Source organism: Crotalus tigris, unplaced genomic scaffold (assembly GCF_016545835.1).
Source record: "Crotalus tigris isolate CLP2741 ecotype Arizona unplaced genomic scaffold, ASM1654583v1 scf7180000023675.2660513, whole genome shotgun sequence".
NCBI lineage: Eukaryota > Metazoa > Chordata > Lepidosauria > Squamata > Viperidae > Crotalus > Crotalus tigris.
In genome coordinates, this window is record NW_024100112.1 from 2120974 (window position 1) to 2136489 (window position 15516).

Genomic DNA, 15516 nt, shown 5'->3' on the forward strand with positions numbered 1-15516 from the left:
GCATTAGGCCCTTCTCCAGTGAGTCCTTCCTTCTCATTAGGTGGCCAAAGTATTTGAGTTTCAACTTCAGGATCTGGCCTTCTAAAGAGCAGTCGGGGTTGATCTCTTCTAGGACTGACCGGTTTGAACGCCTTGCAGTCCAAGGGACTCGCAGGAGTCTTCTCCAGCACCATAGTTCAAAGGCCTCAATTCTTTGGCGCTCAGCCTTTCTTATGGTCCAACTTTCACAGCCATACATTGCAACTGGGAAAACCATGGCCTGGACTATACGCACTTTTGTTGGCAGGGTGATGTCTCTGCTTTTTAGAATGCTGTCTAGATTTGCCATAGCTTTCCTCCCCAGGAGCAAGCGTCTTTTAATTTCTTGGCTGCAGTCCCCATCTGAGGTGATCTTGGAGCCCAGAAAAATAAAATCTGTCACTACCTCCATTTCTTCCCCATCTATTTGCCAGGAATTGAGAGGGCCGGATGCCATGATTTTGGTTTTCTTAATGTTGAGTTTCAAGCCAACTTTTGCACTCTCCTTCTTCACCCGCATCAAGAGGCTCTTTAGTTCCTCTTCACTTTCTGCCATTAGAGTGGTATCATCTGCATATCTTAGGTTGTTGATATTTCTCCCGGCAATCTTAATTCCAACTTTTGATTCATCTAGCCCTGCCTTTCTCATGATGTGCTCTGCATATAAGTTAAATAGGCAGGGCGACAGTATACAGCCTTGCCAGACTCCTTTTCCAATTTTGAACCAATCAGTGGTTCCGTGTTCCAGTTCTCACTGTTGCTTCTTGACCCGCATATAGGTTTCTCAAGAGACAAATGAGATGGTCTGGTACTCCCATCTCTTTAAGAACTTGCCACAATTTGTTGTGATCCACACAATCAAAGGCTTTTGCATAGTCAATGAAGCAGAAGTAGATGTTTTTCTGGAACTCCCTAGCTTTCTCCATGATCCAGCGTATGTTGGCAATTTGATCTCTAGTTCCTCTGCCTCTTCGAAATCCTGCCTGTACTTCTGGTAGTTCTCGATCCACATACTGCTGGAGTCTAGCTTGTAGGATTTTAAGCATAACTTTACTAGCATGTGAAATGAGTGCAATGATAGTTTGAACATTCTTTGGCATTGCCTTTCTTTGGAATTGGAATGTAAACTGACCTTTTCCAATCCTGTGGCCACTGTTGAGTTTTCCAAATTTGCTGGCAAATTGAGTGTAGCACTTTTACTGCATCGTCTTTTAAGATTTTGAATAGCTCAGCTGGAATACTGTCACCTCCACTAGCTTTGTTGTTGCTCAGATTTTCTAAGGCCCATTTCACTTCACATTTTAGGATGTCTGGTTCGAGGTCAGTGACCATCTCATTGTGGTTATCTGGGACGTTAAGCTCATTCTTGTATAGTTCTTCTGTGTAGTTTTGCCATCTCTTCTTAATCTCTTCTGCCTCTGTTAGGTCCCTCTCATTTTGGTCCTTTATCATGCCCATCTTTGCATGAAACGTTCCCTTCATATCTCCAATTTTCTTGAAGAGATCTCTGGTCCTTCCTATTCTGTTGTTTTCTTCTATTTCTTTGCACTGTTCATTTAAGAAGGCATTCTTATCTCTTCTAGCTACTCTCTGGAATTCTGCATTCAATTGGGTGTATCTTTCTCTTTCTCCTTTACCTTTCGCTTCCCTTCTTTCCTCAGCTATTTGCAAAGCTTCCTCAGACAGCCATTTTCCTTTCTTGCATTTTTTTTTCTTTGGGATGGTTTTAGTTGCTACCTCTTGTACAATGTTGCGAACTTCCATCCATAGTTCTTCAGGCACTCTGTCTATCAGATCTAATTCCTTAAATCTATTTGTCACCTCTACTGTATATTCACCAGGAATATGATTTAGTTCATACCTGAGTGGCCTAGTGCTTTTCCCTACTTTTTTCAATTTAAGCCTAAATTTTGCAACGAGAAGCTCATGATCTGAGCCACAGTCAGCTCCTGGTCTTGTTTTTACTGACTGTATAGAGCTTCTCCATCTTTGGCTACAGAGCACATAGTCAATCTGATTTCTATGTTGACCGTCTGGTGATGTCCATGTGTAGAGCCGTCTCTTGGGTTGTTGGAAAAGAGTGTTTGTTATGACCATCGTATTCTCTTGACAAAATTCTATTAGCCTGTGCCCTGCTTCATTTTGTACTCCAAGGCCAAACTTGCCTGTTATTCCGGTTATCTTTTGGCTTCCTACCTTAGCATTCCAATCCCCCATGATGATAAGGACATCATTTTTTGGTGTTAATTCTATAAGGTGCTGTAGGGCTTCATAGAACCGGTCAATTTCATCCTCTTCAGCACCAGTGGTTGGGGCATAGATTTGGACTATTGTGATATTGAATGGTTTGCCTTGGATTCGAATTGAGATCATTCTGTCATTCTGGGGATTATATCCCAGTATTGCTTTTCCTATTCTTTTATTGACTATGAAGGCTACTCCATTGCTTCTGAGGGATTCTTGCCCACAGTAGTATACCTGATGGTCATCTGAGTTAAATTCACCCATTCCTGTCCATTTTAGTTCGCTGATTCCTAAGATGTCGATGTTCAGTCTTGTCATCTCTTTTTTGATTACATCTAGCTTGCCTTGATTCATGGATCTTACATTCCAGGTTCCTATGGAGAAAAAATCTTTACAGCATCGGACTTTCCTTTCACCACCAGATATATCCACAGCTGAGCGTCCTTTCGGCTTTGGCCCAGTCGCTTCATTCTTTCTGGCGCTACTAGTACTAGCCCTCTGCTCTTCCCCAGTAGCATATTGGACACCTTCCGACCTGAGGGGCTCATCTTCCAGCGTCATATCTTTTTGCCTTTTAGTACTGTCCATGGGGTTTTCATGGCAAAGATACTGGAGTGGGTTGCCATTTCCTTCTTCAGGGGATCACATTTTGTCAGAACTCTCTGCTGTGACCTGTCCGTCTTGGGTGGCCCTGCACGGCATAGCTTATAGCTTCATTGAGTTACGCAAGCCCCTTCGCCACGACAAGGCAGTAATCCATAAAGGGGAAAATATTTTTAGGAGCCAGGAAATATTTATAAGGCTACGAAAAATTCTGATTCAATTTGAAAATGCTTTAATTTAATGTCTGAATTAAATGTTGTTTCTGAAGCAAAGCAGAATGTCATACTGAATTATCAAACTGAAGCTGTGAGTCAAATTGATTCAGTTTTCCCAAAAGATTTGATCAAATTGACAAACAGAATAAAACTCATTTATATCAGTCTCCATCTAGATACTCCTAGAGTAACAAAATTGATTTTTTGGGGTGAGTTTATTATAGATTGCTTGGACAAGCAGAAGATATGGATAAGGCCTTTCTCTGTTAGATGATCCAACTTTCAAAGAAGGCATATGATCACAACAATGAAAGGTGTCCAGTTTCCAGCTGTAAATCTAACTCTGTGAAGACACAGAGGTTCAACAATTCCTGACTTCCCTTACTGGCAATTTCATTTATCAGAAGGTAAAATAAGAAAAAAGGGATCTGCTAGTCTTTGGTTGACAAAGGGAAGGTGACTGTAAGGAGGTCTATAAGGAGTCTGGAACTAAGTAGCATGAAGAGTGACTTGAGGAATTTTAGATATGTTTAGTCTGTAAAAGATTGAGAGGAATATGTTGGAACTAAAGGGACATAAATTCAGGTTAAATATTAGAGAGCTTTCTGATGTTAAGAATTGTTAAACAAATCAAATGAGTTGTTTCATGGTGCTATGTTCCTCATCACTGGAGAACTTTGAAAAGAGGTTGGTGACTGAAATGCATAGTGGATCTGTACAGAGCAATATGTTGGATTAGAGGGCCTCTGAGATTCTTTCATCTCTGGTTTTTGATCCTGGTATTCCTCTAATGGAGGGGTGTCAAACTTGCCATGTCATGTGACGTGTCGTAACGTATCGTGACTTTTTTCCATTGTCGGCAATGGGGTGGGCGCAGTTTCGCCATGATGCATCCGGCCCGCGAGCCGGCAGTTTGACACCTGCTCTAATGTAATAATAGGACTAGCAGAATTAGGTGGCAAATATCCAGATTAAAAACCCATTATTTATTGCTATCTAGTGGTCATCTGGAGTTTTGCAGACCTGATCTGGTAGTCCTATATACTGAGTGCAATTGTATCAATTATATGTAAGATATTTAAATAAGTATTAATGGCATAAATGATATCTCAAGTGATTAACAACATAATTTTCTGATTCTCTCCCCCTACCATTTTAAAAACAGCTGAATGCCTTATGATACTGCTTAAATGTGATGCGCTCATCTATGAAAAATGTACATAGAAGCAAAATAAAGTTTGTCCACCATCACTGCTCTTATACAACAATGCCACTCTATAGTATGAATTCTTGAAAAAGTATATTCCTATTAGGTTCAGCTGAGGTATATCTCAGGTACATCTCGCAACAATTCTTACAATGAGTTTGGTAATAATTCTAGTACACTAGATTGAAAAATTGAACTGGTTGATCTCTAGAGTGACTAAGAGAGACTGATTACTCCACTATTAAAATGATTAGATTGGTTGCCAGTTTGCTTTGAGGCATAATATAAATAATTATCTTGAAAGCCTTTAGAAGCCTCTATCCAAATCACCCCAGAGAGTATCTTCTTCTACATGATCACTACCATTCATTAAGACCTTTGGGGGAGAGCTGCTTATAGTTGCTGTTTGAACTTCTGTGTGTTCTCTACCAAAATACAGTAAGATGGGTCCCCAACCCCTGGGCCATGGACTGGTACCAGTCTTTGGTGTGTGAGGAATCAAGCCACCTAGCTGGAAGTGAGTGGCAGGCAAGTGAGCAAAACCAAGACCATCCCCTGCCCCAGTCCGTAGAAAAAATGACTTCCACAAAACTGGTCCCTGGTGCCAAAAAGGTTGGAGACTGCTGCAGGAAGGGGTCTAAGAATCTTTGGTGATCTTTAAGAAGGCTCTAAAGTTGCATTACTTTGACTAATTATGGGAGTGAACATTGGATTTAACACCTGAAGATTTTTGTGATGGGTAGGAAAATATTGTGTTGGTCCTAGAGTAATCTGCTAAAATAGTGGGATAAAACTAAAGTAAGTTTCTTGAAGATAAGCCTATCTTTTATTTCTACTGCATAGGAATTGGGGTTACAAAAATGGTAGGTTAATTCTCTGATGCTGTCAGATCCTGTTTATTATTTTGAAAAATTGGCAGATGTAAGACCATGCAGTTCAACTAGAACTTATGTAGTCTAAAATTTAAGTCAAGCACATGTTTACCAATAAAAGAAGTGGCCTAACAACAATATGAAAAATAAAAGCGAAGAGCAGACTCCCAACCTGACTATTAGTGGGAAATCTTTTGCAAATACATCACATAAACGAACTGGTCACAAGTTCATAGCTATATTGATAATATCACAAGTTCTAAACAATAATGGACATTAACAAGAATCAAACCCTAGTGAATACTGATGAATCTACACAAAACTCAATGCACACATACACCATGTTTTCTTGAACATACTTAAAAAGTGTGAGAAGAAGATATGGACATGATATTCCTTGTATGATCCCTCAAATAGTTTGTATGAATAATTTATAATAATTTCTATAAATTGGATGCTGTTTTTCTAGACGTCAATATTGAATTTAGAGATCTACAGTGTTCTATTTTTTTTTAAGATTACACATGTATTTCTATATTCCCAAGCTTTATTTTCCTCTAACATTGCTCTAGTGCGATTTTTTTTCTGTTCCCTTTTTTTTACTTACAGTTTTTTTGTTTAAGCTTTTCCCAACATGATAATTCCATATCAGGAAAATAAATGACAGGAGATATGCCAGAAAAGGTTTGGAAATTCGGAATAATAGTTGAGTTTGATATGTAAGTGAAAATGTTTACTCTTTATTTATTTTTTTTAATGTGAAACTTAAAAGTCTTGATTAAATCTAGATTTTTTTTTTCCACAGGGACTTAGAAATATTAAACTATTGAAGTGTTCTGATAAAGAATTAGGTTTGCTCTCTCTACCATTTTTCCCTTTTATGGTAATTCCCAATTATCTGACCTTTCAGCTCTAGCGGTCCATATTTTTAGATATGTAATCTGAAGAACTTGGATGCATTCATACAGTTTGTGGTAATAAATGTTTTCATAGTATACCATTTAATAATTGCAACTGATAATGTCACTCAACAACAGTTGTTGGAGAATGAAAATAGTACAACATGTACTTTTCAATACACATTCCAGAAGGATCAGACTTCTATTAATAAAAGCAATAGAGATTCACTCAAGCTTTCCAGGTACAATAAGTTTTGATGGGCATGAAAGGAATACCGTATAGACTATTCAACTCAATATATGTAGTACTAAGAATTCAGCATATTATTTTTCTAGAAGTATGATGAACTGTTGAGCCACTAAACTATAAGCATGATAAATGATGTATGTAAACCATCTGCCTAAGAAATGTGTTTTGATATGATGTCTGGATAATTATTCTTTCAACATGGGGTCGTTTTCTTGATTTTATTAGTATTATTTATTTATTGTATTTATATTTCACCATTCCCCGAGTCCAAACTGCATATTTTATTTATTTTTCAAATTATTTAGTTGTTTCTCTCACAAAATAAGTGGCTCTCTAATGTATTATTAATAGTAATAATATTAATAGTAATTAATACTTTAAGCCAGATGTTCAGGCTGGTTTTGACATTTGTATCTACCTATCGAGTCTTTCCAAGGAGCTGGATAGGCAGATTTGGATTTTTGATGGTATTATGATTGTGATTATTATTATTAGTAGTAGTAACAATTTAATTATTATAATTATTATTAATATTCAATTCACAGTCTGGGACTGGTAAAAACTTAACACTTCAAGTCCTAACAAAGGAAATAAGAGCTGTTAAGGCAGCATCTGAGTATATAGACAGTTCTGAGTAGGGTGGACTTTGCAAAGCCAGAATATTCAGTTCTGATAAGTTCTAAATTTCAATGTATCTAGGCAGCCCTTTGGATATTGCTCCAAGGGCTCCTAGTACTATTGGCACAACCATTGATTTCTTCCTCCACAATTACTCAACTTCAATTTGCAGATCGTGGTATTTTGTTATTTTTCTAGTTTTTTTTTTCAATTCGTGCATTACCTGGTATTGCAATATCAATGAACCAGCCTTTTTTTTTCTACAATAGTGATGTCAGGCGTGTTGTGGGCCAGATGTCTGTTTGGATTCGAAAGTCCCACAAGATCTTGACCTGTTCATTTTGAAGAACTTTGTCAATTTGGTGTTCCCAGTAATTTTTGCTGCATTCAAACCCAAACTTCTGGCAAAGCTTCCAATTATTGTTCTTTTTGTTGTTTATTGATCATCACACAATCAGCCAGATGTTCAGACTGGGTTTGGCATTTTTGTCTATCTCTCAAGTCCTTACCAAGGATCTGGGATAGGCAGATCATTGCAGGATGGAAGCTGTTCACAGTAGAGCTTCCTTTTGCAATTGACTGATAGTGAATTTGTCAATGCCAATGGTGTTCAAGTGGTGTCCAGTTGTTTTTGGATTGCACCCAAGGTACCTGTTACTATTGGTACTACCCTTGCTTGTCTTTGCCACAGTTGTTCTATTTCTGTTTGTAGGCCTTTGTATTTTGTTATCTTCCAGCTCTTTCTCTTCTGCTATCTCCAGACATTGCCACATCCACTATGCAGACTTTTTGGTCTTTCTTATCGACAGTTGTTAAGTCTGGGGTGTTATGTGGCAGGTGCCTGTCTGTTTGAATTCTAAAGTCCCAGAGCAATTTAACTTCTTCATTTTCTATTTTTATATTTTATCATCCCACAAGTTCTTGCATGAAAGCAATTGTTATTTCTTGCAGATCTTTCAATGCACCATTGTTGCTACTTTGTCATATCACTGCTTATAGTCAGTCTGTGCAATCTTCTTACAGCAGCCAGAATTAACCCCTCTGTCTCTTTTTTCAATTTTCCTGCTCTTAGCCATTGCCAGGTCTTGTTATTATCTGCTTTCCCTGCTATTTTTAAATGTACTGGCTATGTAGTGCTTTGTCTTCCCATGCCTCCATTCTGTTCTTCATTTGATCTTTCTTGTAGGCCAGTTTGGTCTCTCCAATAGTCAGTAAGCCTTCCTGGTATACTAACTTCAATGCATCTTCTTCATTGTTCTTCCAAAACCCTTTTTTCTTCTTCAACCATCTGATTTACTTGCAACATTCCATGCCCATCTATTTGCCTTGGTAGATAGAGTCAATGTTGCTGTGAGGATGAAGGGCATGATTCATTGTCATTATTTTTCTGGTCTTCCTATCCATTGCCTTTAGTTCTGCTTGAGTCCAGTCCATTATTCCAGCTGTGTATCTAATGACTGGAATTGCCCAGGTGTTGATTGCCTTCATGGTATTTCCTCCATTGAGTTTCGACTTTATGATCTTCTTCACTCTCTTGATGTACTCACCTCTAATCTTTTTCTTGACTTCAGTGTGCTTGATGTTGTCCCTTGAAGGATACCCAGGTATTTGTAGTAATCATCTTCATCCAGACTTGTAATGTTATTTTCATGGGACATCTTGATTCCCTCATTTTTCACTATTTTTCCTTGTTTGATAGTAAATGTGGCACATTTGTCCAATCCAAATTCCACTGCAATATCTTGGCTATATATACAGACAGTGTTGAGCAGTGCTTCTATTTCAGATAGTGTTTTTTCCATACAGGTTCAGATCGTCCATGTAAAGGAGGTGGGATAGTCTGGCAGATGTTTTTGATGGCCTGAATTATTCAGTATTGTTGTCAGAGGAAACAGTGCAATGATAAATAGTAGTGGTGATAGTGAATCTCCTTGAAATATTTCTCTCTTGATATTAACCTCTCCCAGTCTGTCACCATTGACCTGCAACTGTGTCTTCCATTGTGCCATCGATTTTTGCACAAATTTTCTGATGTTTCTACTGACTTCTGTTATTTCTAGGTATTTGATTATCCAGTCATGTGGCAGAGAATTGAATGCTTTTTTGTAGTCAAACCATGCTTCATTCAGATTGGTCTTCCTTTTCTTACAGTTTTCAAAAATCATTTTGTCAATTAGTTCCCCAAGATATTGAGGGACCTTTGAAATGCCGGAGTGATGGTGCCAGTCTAACATGTCCCACCCCATACCAGTGATCATCCAAAAGTGCGACCAGTGCTGTTTCTGTGCTATACCCAGGTCTGAATCCTAACTGAAAAGGATCGAGATAGTCTACTTCATCCAAGCTCTTTGGAGCTCTGTGCAACTACTTTCTCAATCACCTTTCCCAAAAAGAGCAGGTTAGATTCTGAACAAAGATTATCAAGTATTGTTGGGTCCAGCAATGGCTTCCTGAGAAGGGGGCAGACCAAGGCTTTCTTAAAAGGCAAAGGATCAACCTTTCACTCAAGGAAGAATTTTCCACTGCTAGAGCTTATTCACATGCCACCCCCCAGCTTGCTTTAACAAGCAGGAAGGGCATTGATCTAAAAAAAAGTCCTCTGTCCACTTCATCGGGTCCAACAGGTTCAGATAATTGGACAAGACTTTGTCCCTAGTATCTCCTCTGGAGCTACAGTATAACAAGACTGGCATCCAATTGTGAGCAAATTTGAAAAACTTATACATGACCTTACAAATGGTTCTCTGAGTCCCTTTATCCAAGACAGACTGTCAGCTGAAACCGGAATGCAGGACGGTTATCCATCAATGCAATAAGGGCAGAAAAGTAATGGCACTTCACCATCCTTAACATTGTGAGATACATGAAAGCCTTAATCATGGCAATAACCCATATATGGTCAAGTTCATCCCTTGTAGATCCTCAACAATGCTCTAGATGTCTCTTGTATTGCTTCAGCTCTCTCAGTTCCTCTGTAAATCACAGGGAGGGATCTGTTCCATGAGAGGGAAAAGGTCACATAGGGACGATCTGATCAAAAGCCTCCACTGACACACGCACCCCATGCCAAGTAGTCATCAGGGCAGCAGACCAACAGGGACAACCCCATCTCCCTCTGAAACCCATCCAGGTCCATCAGTAGCTGTGGGTGGATCAAACTAATAAGTCCAGCTTCCCTGCAGTGGGTAATGGCACCAGAGAATCCCATAGTTATCAGGATGTGATCCAACCAAGAGAAGGACACCAAAAGCTCTACAGATGGAGTCAAGGAGCTCAGGCAGCCTACACAGTTGTGAGGCTGATCCCCAGAGCATATTGTACTACTACTACAATTTTAACGGTTACCCTCCAGTTTTATCCTCATTTCATAGTTTTACCCTGTGGAATAGAATAGACTGCAAGATGGTCAATAGATTACCTCAGATCATTCAGTGAGCTTTATTTGAAGCCAGTACAACTATCAAACTACAGGTAGTCCTCAACTAATGATCATAATCAAACCCACAGTTTCAGTGGTAAGTCATGACAGTCATAAAGCAGGTCACCACAAGATGATGCCCAATTTGCAATCTTTTTCGCGGTGGTTGTTAAGTGAATATTGCTATTGTAAAGCAAAACACTGTTCATTAAGCAAACCCATTGTTTGCTATGTTTTTTTTCTTGCTGGGCAGATGTAATTGCCAGTTTGCAGCAAAAAAATCATACATCACAGTCTTATGACTGCAGAATGCTGCAAAGGGCCGCAGATGCACCCAAAATACAGTCATGTGACTGGAGTGCAGATGCATTAGGCAGACATAGGCATAGGAACTGGGTGCCACTTTATTGGCAGTATTAAGAATTTAGTTTTAGAGTCTTTTTCCATCTTAGCTTTTTCCTTTCTCATCATGGTAAGACCAATTGTTGGCAGCACTGGAATTATAGCATTAAAATTATAGCTAGCTGTTGTCAGTTTTATCTTAACACTGAGAGTTTATACAGGAATATTTTTGCTTTTGTTTTTTCTCCTTAGTTCTGTTTTTTTTTTGTTGTTGTTGTCTCATTTAAGATTTTAAATCTGTAATGGCCACCTCTATGTAGGCAAGTCTCTAGAAGCAAGTCTCTATTAAATCAGTACACACATACAAATGATTGTATCCTAGTATGTTCTACCTCTAGAAAGGAAGCCCAAGTGATATATTTGGCTGTATAGATTGAGAAAATGCATCTCCCTCCTCTTCCCTTCTCCCTCGAGTAAAACAGGAAAGAGGACTAGCTAGATATTTCTCTTGAGTCTTTCTGAGAGCAACATAGTAGTGGGAAGAAAAACAGCCGATTCCAAGATGGAGTGGCTGAATAAATTCAACCTAGTCAGGCTTCCATAGGTAGTAAGGAGCCTGTGAGAAAGTATGTTAACTTACATTAGGTAATTTTGGATATGTATAATGATTCATCTCACAACTATTTTTCCAGAAGCTCCATCTCCATTCTTGAGGAAGCTATTCATGGTCCCTTTATGTCCTCTGCTAAATGCGATGCCCATCTGTATTTTTTTTCTGTTGTATGTTTTCTAATAAAGCATATACTATTTTAAATGGACCATTTTGATTGCAGTTTGTGTTTCAGACTTTATACTGTGACATGATTAGGACAATCTAAGACTTTCAATCAGAAAATTATTATGTCAGGTTATGCCCAGGAGGCCACATATATTAAATGTCCTAAGGCTTCCCAGATTAAATGGGTGCCTAAATTTAAACTGTGGTTTAGGTTTTTTTCTTTTTTGTATAAGAGAAAGAAGATGATGTTTCCCATATTTTATACTTCTTGCTTCCTCCATGTTTGAAAACCCATGGAAACAATCATAGCTGTGTTACCCCAGGCTGTCTTGGTTGCATGGGACTGATGGGTCTGATAGTAAATCAGATCTTTAAATTTGTTTATTAATGTTTAACTACATTAGAACTAAGTGTGCAGTATAAATGCTTTAAATAAACAAGTAATTTGTCTCAAGTCCTACATACAGTGCGAATGTATGCTACATATTGTTCAAAACTAAGCGTTATGGTTATTTTTGAGAAGAATGGAGGGCAAGAGGTAGATTGGAATCTATTAGTAAATCTCAGAGTTATTTACACTAGATTACTCATTATTTCTGAGTCCCGATTGTTCTAAATATAGTAAAAATAAGCTTCACCTCGTATGCTGTAATAAAAAGAGTTTGTAGGAAAAATACAAGGGAGTGTTTATGAGAAAGGTACAAAAGAATTCTGCTATGGAAAATTCCTAGGCTATAATGCGCTGCAGAGGTACCATATTCCTTAATTTTAAACATGTCTGCTTTTCTTTCTTAAACACCCTCTTGATCTTTGGCTCTGGCTGATGGATTGTAGACATGAATTTAACATTTCCAAAAACATTCATTTTAAATATATAGTAAAAATAGATTTTACACTTATTTTCAAAAGAATCACTTTTCTTAGAAAGGGTACCATGCTAGACAGACAGACAGACAAGCTTTCTTGTCATTTTTTACTGTGGGCACAATGGCACGCATTAAAAATGAAATTGAGTTGCTTGCTCTCAAAGTGTACGCATACATAAGACACATTTAAACATACTATATACAACATATGTATAGACCTACACCCTTATATATAAGTGACATATTAATCACTGCCCATCTTGAATACATAATGGAAAGAGGAAGCTTTAGAGTTCACAAGGTTAATACTGTATGGAACAAAACTGTGACTGAATCTGGATGTTCTGCTTCGGATACCACGGAGCCTCCTCCCAGAAGGTAACAAGGAAAACAGTCGTGAAGAGGATGTGTAGTGTCCCAGACAATCTTGCGGACCCTGCTCAAGCAATGCTTATGTGCTATGTCCTGGATGGAAGGGAGGGGACTGCCAAGCTTTTCAGCCATCCTCACCACTCTCTACACCACCTTCCTATCTGAAGCAGTGATGCTTGTATACCAAACTTATGATGCTGTATGACAGGATGCTCTTGATCATCCCTCTGTAGAAAGTGATCAGGACAGGAGAAGGAAGATGTGCTTTTCTCATGCGACACAGAAAATGCAGGCGCTGCTATGCCTGCTTCACCAGTGTTTCGCTGTTGAACGATCAAGCCAGCCTACTTGTTGACTGCACAATCAGGAATTTGATGCTGGTAACCATCTCCACAGGTGAAGCATTAATGCATTAATGCATATGGTTCTGCTAAGTAAGACAGAAGTGGTTGCTAAGCCACTTAGCATACAAAGTGGGGAGCAGGCAAAGAGCTCTGGTGATTGGCTTGCTCAGGCAAGTAGAACATGTCAGTCAAGCAGCCCAATTTCTGAAACTTCCTCTGCTCCTCGCTGCTGTTTTATTTTACCCTCATTTAAAGTCAGCGAGCAGTGGAACAGTCAACCTGGCATTCTGTTAGGCAATTAGAAAATTCGGGATTGTAGTATATAAATCATTTTACTTAATCTGAATTAATCTCTTCTAATGTTAGAATTACAAATATGCATAAGTCCCTTTGGCCATCCAAGATAAGCATTTGTTTTAAAATATATTTTAAATATATGTAATATTTGAGATAAGTTGAAAACCAGACAATAGTCAGAAAATCTACATACCAGTTGTTTCTAACAGCAACAACTTCAAGGAAAAGATAGTGGATCCATTCTTCTCACATATTTCATCTATCTGTCCGTCCATCCATCCATGATGCTCATCTCACCAAAAGCAACTCTGGATGCTTATTCTTAATTATAAAAATATTAAAACTATCCTAACAAACAGAGAAATGATGGGCGAAGGGGTGTTAATAATAGCCGCGCTACATCACAAGTTCAATAGCCCCCTGGGGTTCCAGCCTTGTTGGCATGTAACAAGGTCTTAAGGGACCGTTGGAAGCTCAATATCTTCCATACACTGTGTACAAACATGTATTTAGGTGGTGGGAGGGGTAATCCATTTTTATCAAAGGATATTTGGGATTAGATAGGTCTTTATTAGGGTCATCATGGGACAGTGTTTTTAGCACAGCTTTGAATAAAAATACAAGAGTGTCTTCCATTTAAATAATGTAAACAGACCCATGTCATAGCTAAGCTGATTTTTTCTTACTTTATAAATAGAACATGCCAATGCAATCTTTTCTTTCCCTCACTCTAGCTGCCTGTTCTGTTAGTAAATGTTGCTGAATGGGTTTAACTGTAGTGACTGTTCTACGGGAAGCTATTCCAAAATAAGTATAGCCAGAATATCAAGGAAGAAAGAAATTAGTTAGCAGATTATGAATGTTCTACAGAATAGTGTTGATGACACAGAGGCCTTGGCAGGAGTTTAAAAAAAATGTCCACAGATGCTGTTGTTGAGAGGAGCAGCATTAAACAGAATCTCTCAAAGAGAAATTTAGAATGCACAGAAGAGCGTCCTGTGAAACGGAAGGCTAACTGGGGCATTCTCACCAGTCAAGGTTAGTAAACTCATTGTTTCAGCAGCTTGTAGGGCACTGATGTTTGCTGGCATGCCCACTTTTTGTTAAGACTCAAGTGCACACTTTCTTAAACTAAAATTTCAATGTAAATATGTTTTTTTATTGTGCATGTTAGGACATATGCTTTTGTGCATTTTTAGTAGACTTTAAAAACAAGCTATGTGCATTTAGTATGAGATGGTTTTGCAATAGAGAAAATATATATTTGTGTGTTTATGTATGTGTATGTGTATTAATATATAATATAATATAGCTAAGTAACATTGCTAAGTAATATTTACAGAAAGAAGGGCGGAGAATACTTATATATAAATACATATATACTAATAAATATACATATCTGTGCAAATGAAAGAAGGACTACAGGTAAATATAATTGCAGAAATGAGTCAATATCTAATCTATTCTGTAAAATATTCTGACAACATGAAGGAACTGTGAAACCTCATAAACAATACATCTTGCATTGCTTATTGCTTACATATTTACCAACAACAACAAATCTAGCTGCTTGTATTTGACATTTCCAACCGATCTAATTTAAGATATTCTGAAATTTTATAGTCATTATCCAAATATAAAGATTATTACAGACTTTGTTACATTTTGGATTAAAACCAGACATATTAACCATATAGCTGAATGATTATATTTTAAGAGCAGATTTTTATCCAGAGAAGTATTATCCTGCAAAGGAAGACAGCTATAACACTTTCTATTATGCCATTTTCTTGACAGAAACCTTCCTTACAATAAACAGTCTGCCACTACTTTTTTCTCATTAAAATAAAGGCTATGTATAGAAGATAATCCTTTCACTATCCAGAGTAGAAGTATATTTAATTTAGAGATCACACTTATTTTGTGTTTAAGACATTAATATGGATACTTATTTTCATCCAAAGAATGGTTAAAATTGCACAAATTCACCTAGAATGCCACTGAACTCAAATTGCTTGTTAATATCAAATTGCTTGATATTTATAGAATTGCATTGTAATTTATTCATCTCAAATAAAAGAAGTTTTTAATATTTTACATTATCACTGCATTTACGATTAAGAAACAGTAGAAAAATATATTTTCATGTTAATACTTTATACTCATTCATTTC

At 37.7% G+C, this 15516-nt stretch overlaps 1 protein-coding gene across 9 annotated transcripts in view; it reads left to right on the forward strand.

Annotated features, from left to right (window-relative positions):
• ASB5 (ankyrin repeat and SOCS box containing 5) overlaps positions 1 to 15516 on the forward strand; it is a 57698-nt gene that overhangs the window by 8613 nt on the left and 33569 nt on the right. The window contains exon 1 of one of the 9 annotated variants that reach the window (XM_039320632.1): positions 13771 to 14381. The exons of 7 other annotated variants lie outside the window; for them this stretch is intronic. In XM_039320632.1, coding sequence (XP_039176566.1) covers positions 14258 to 14381 — 124 coding nt within the window. In that variant the 5' untranslated portion in view covers positions 13771 to 14257. Of the gene's footprint in view, positions 1 to 13770; positions 14382 to 15516 lie in introns of those variants that run through there. One more of the 9 variants, XM_039320633.1, reaches the window with a different exon arrangement.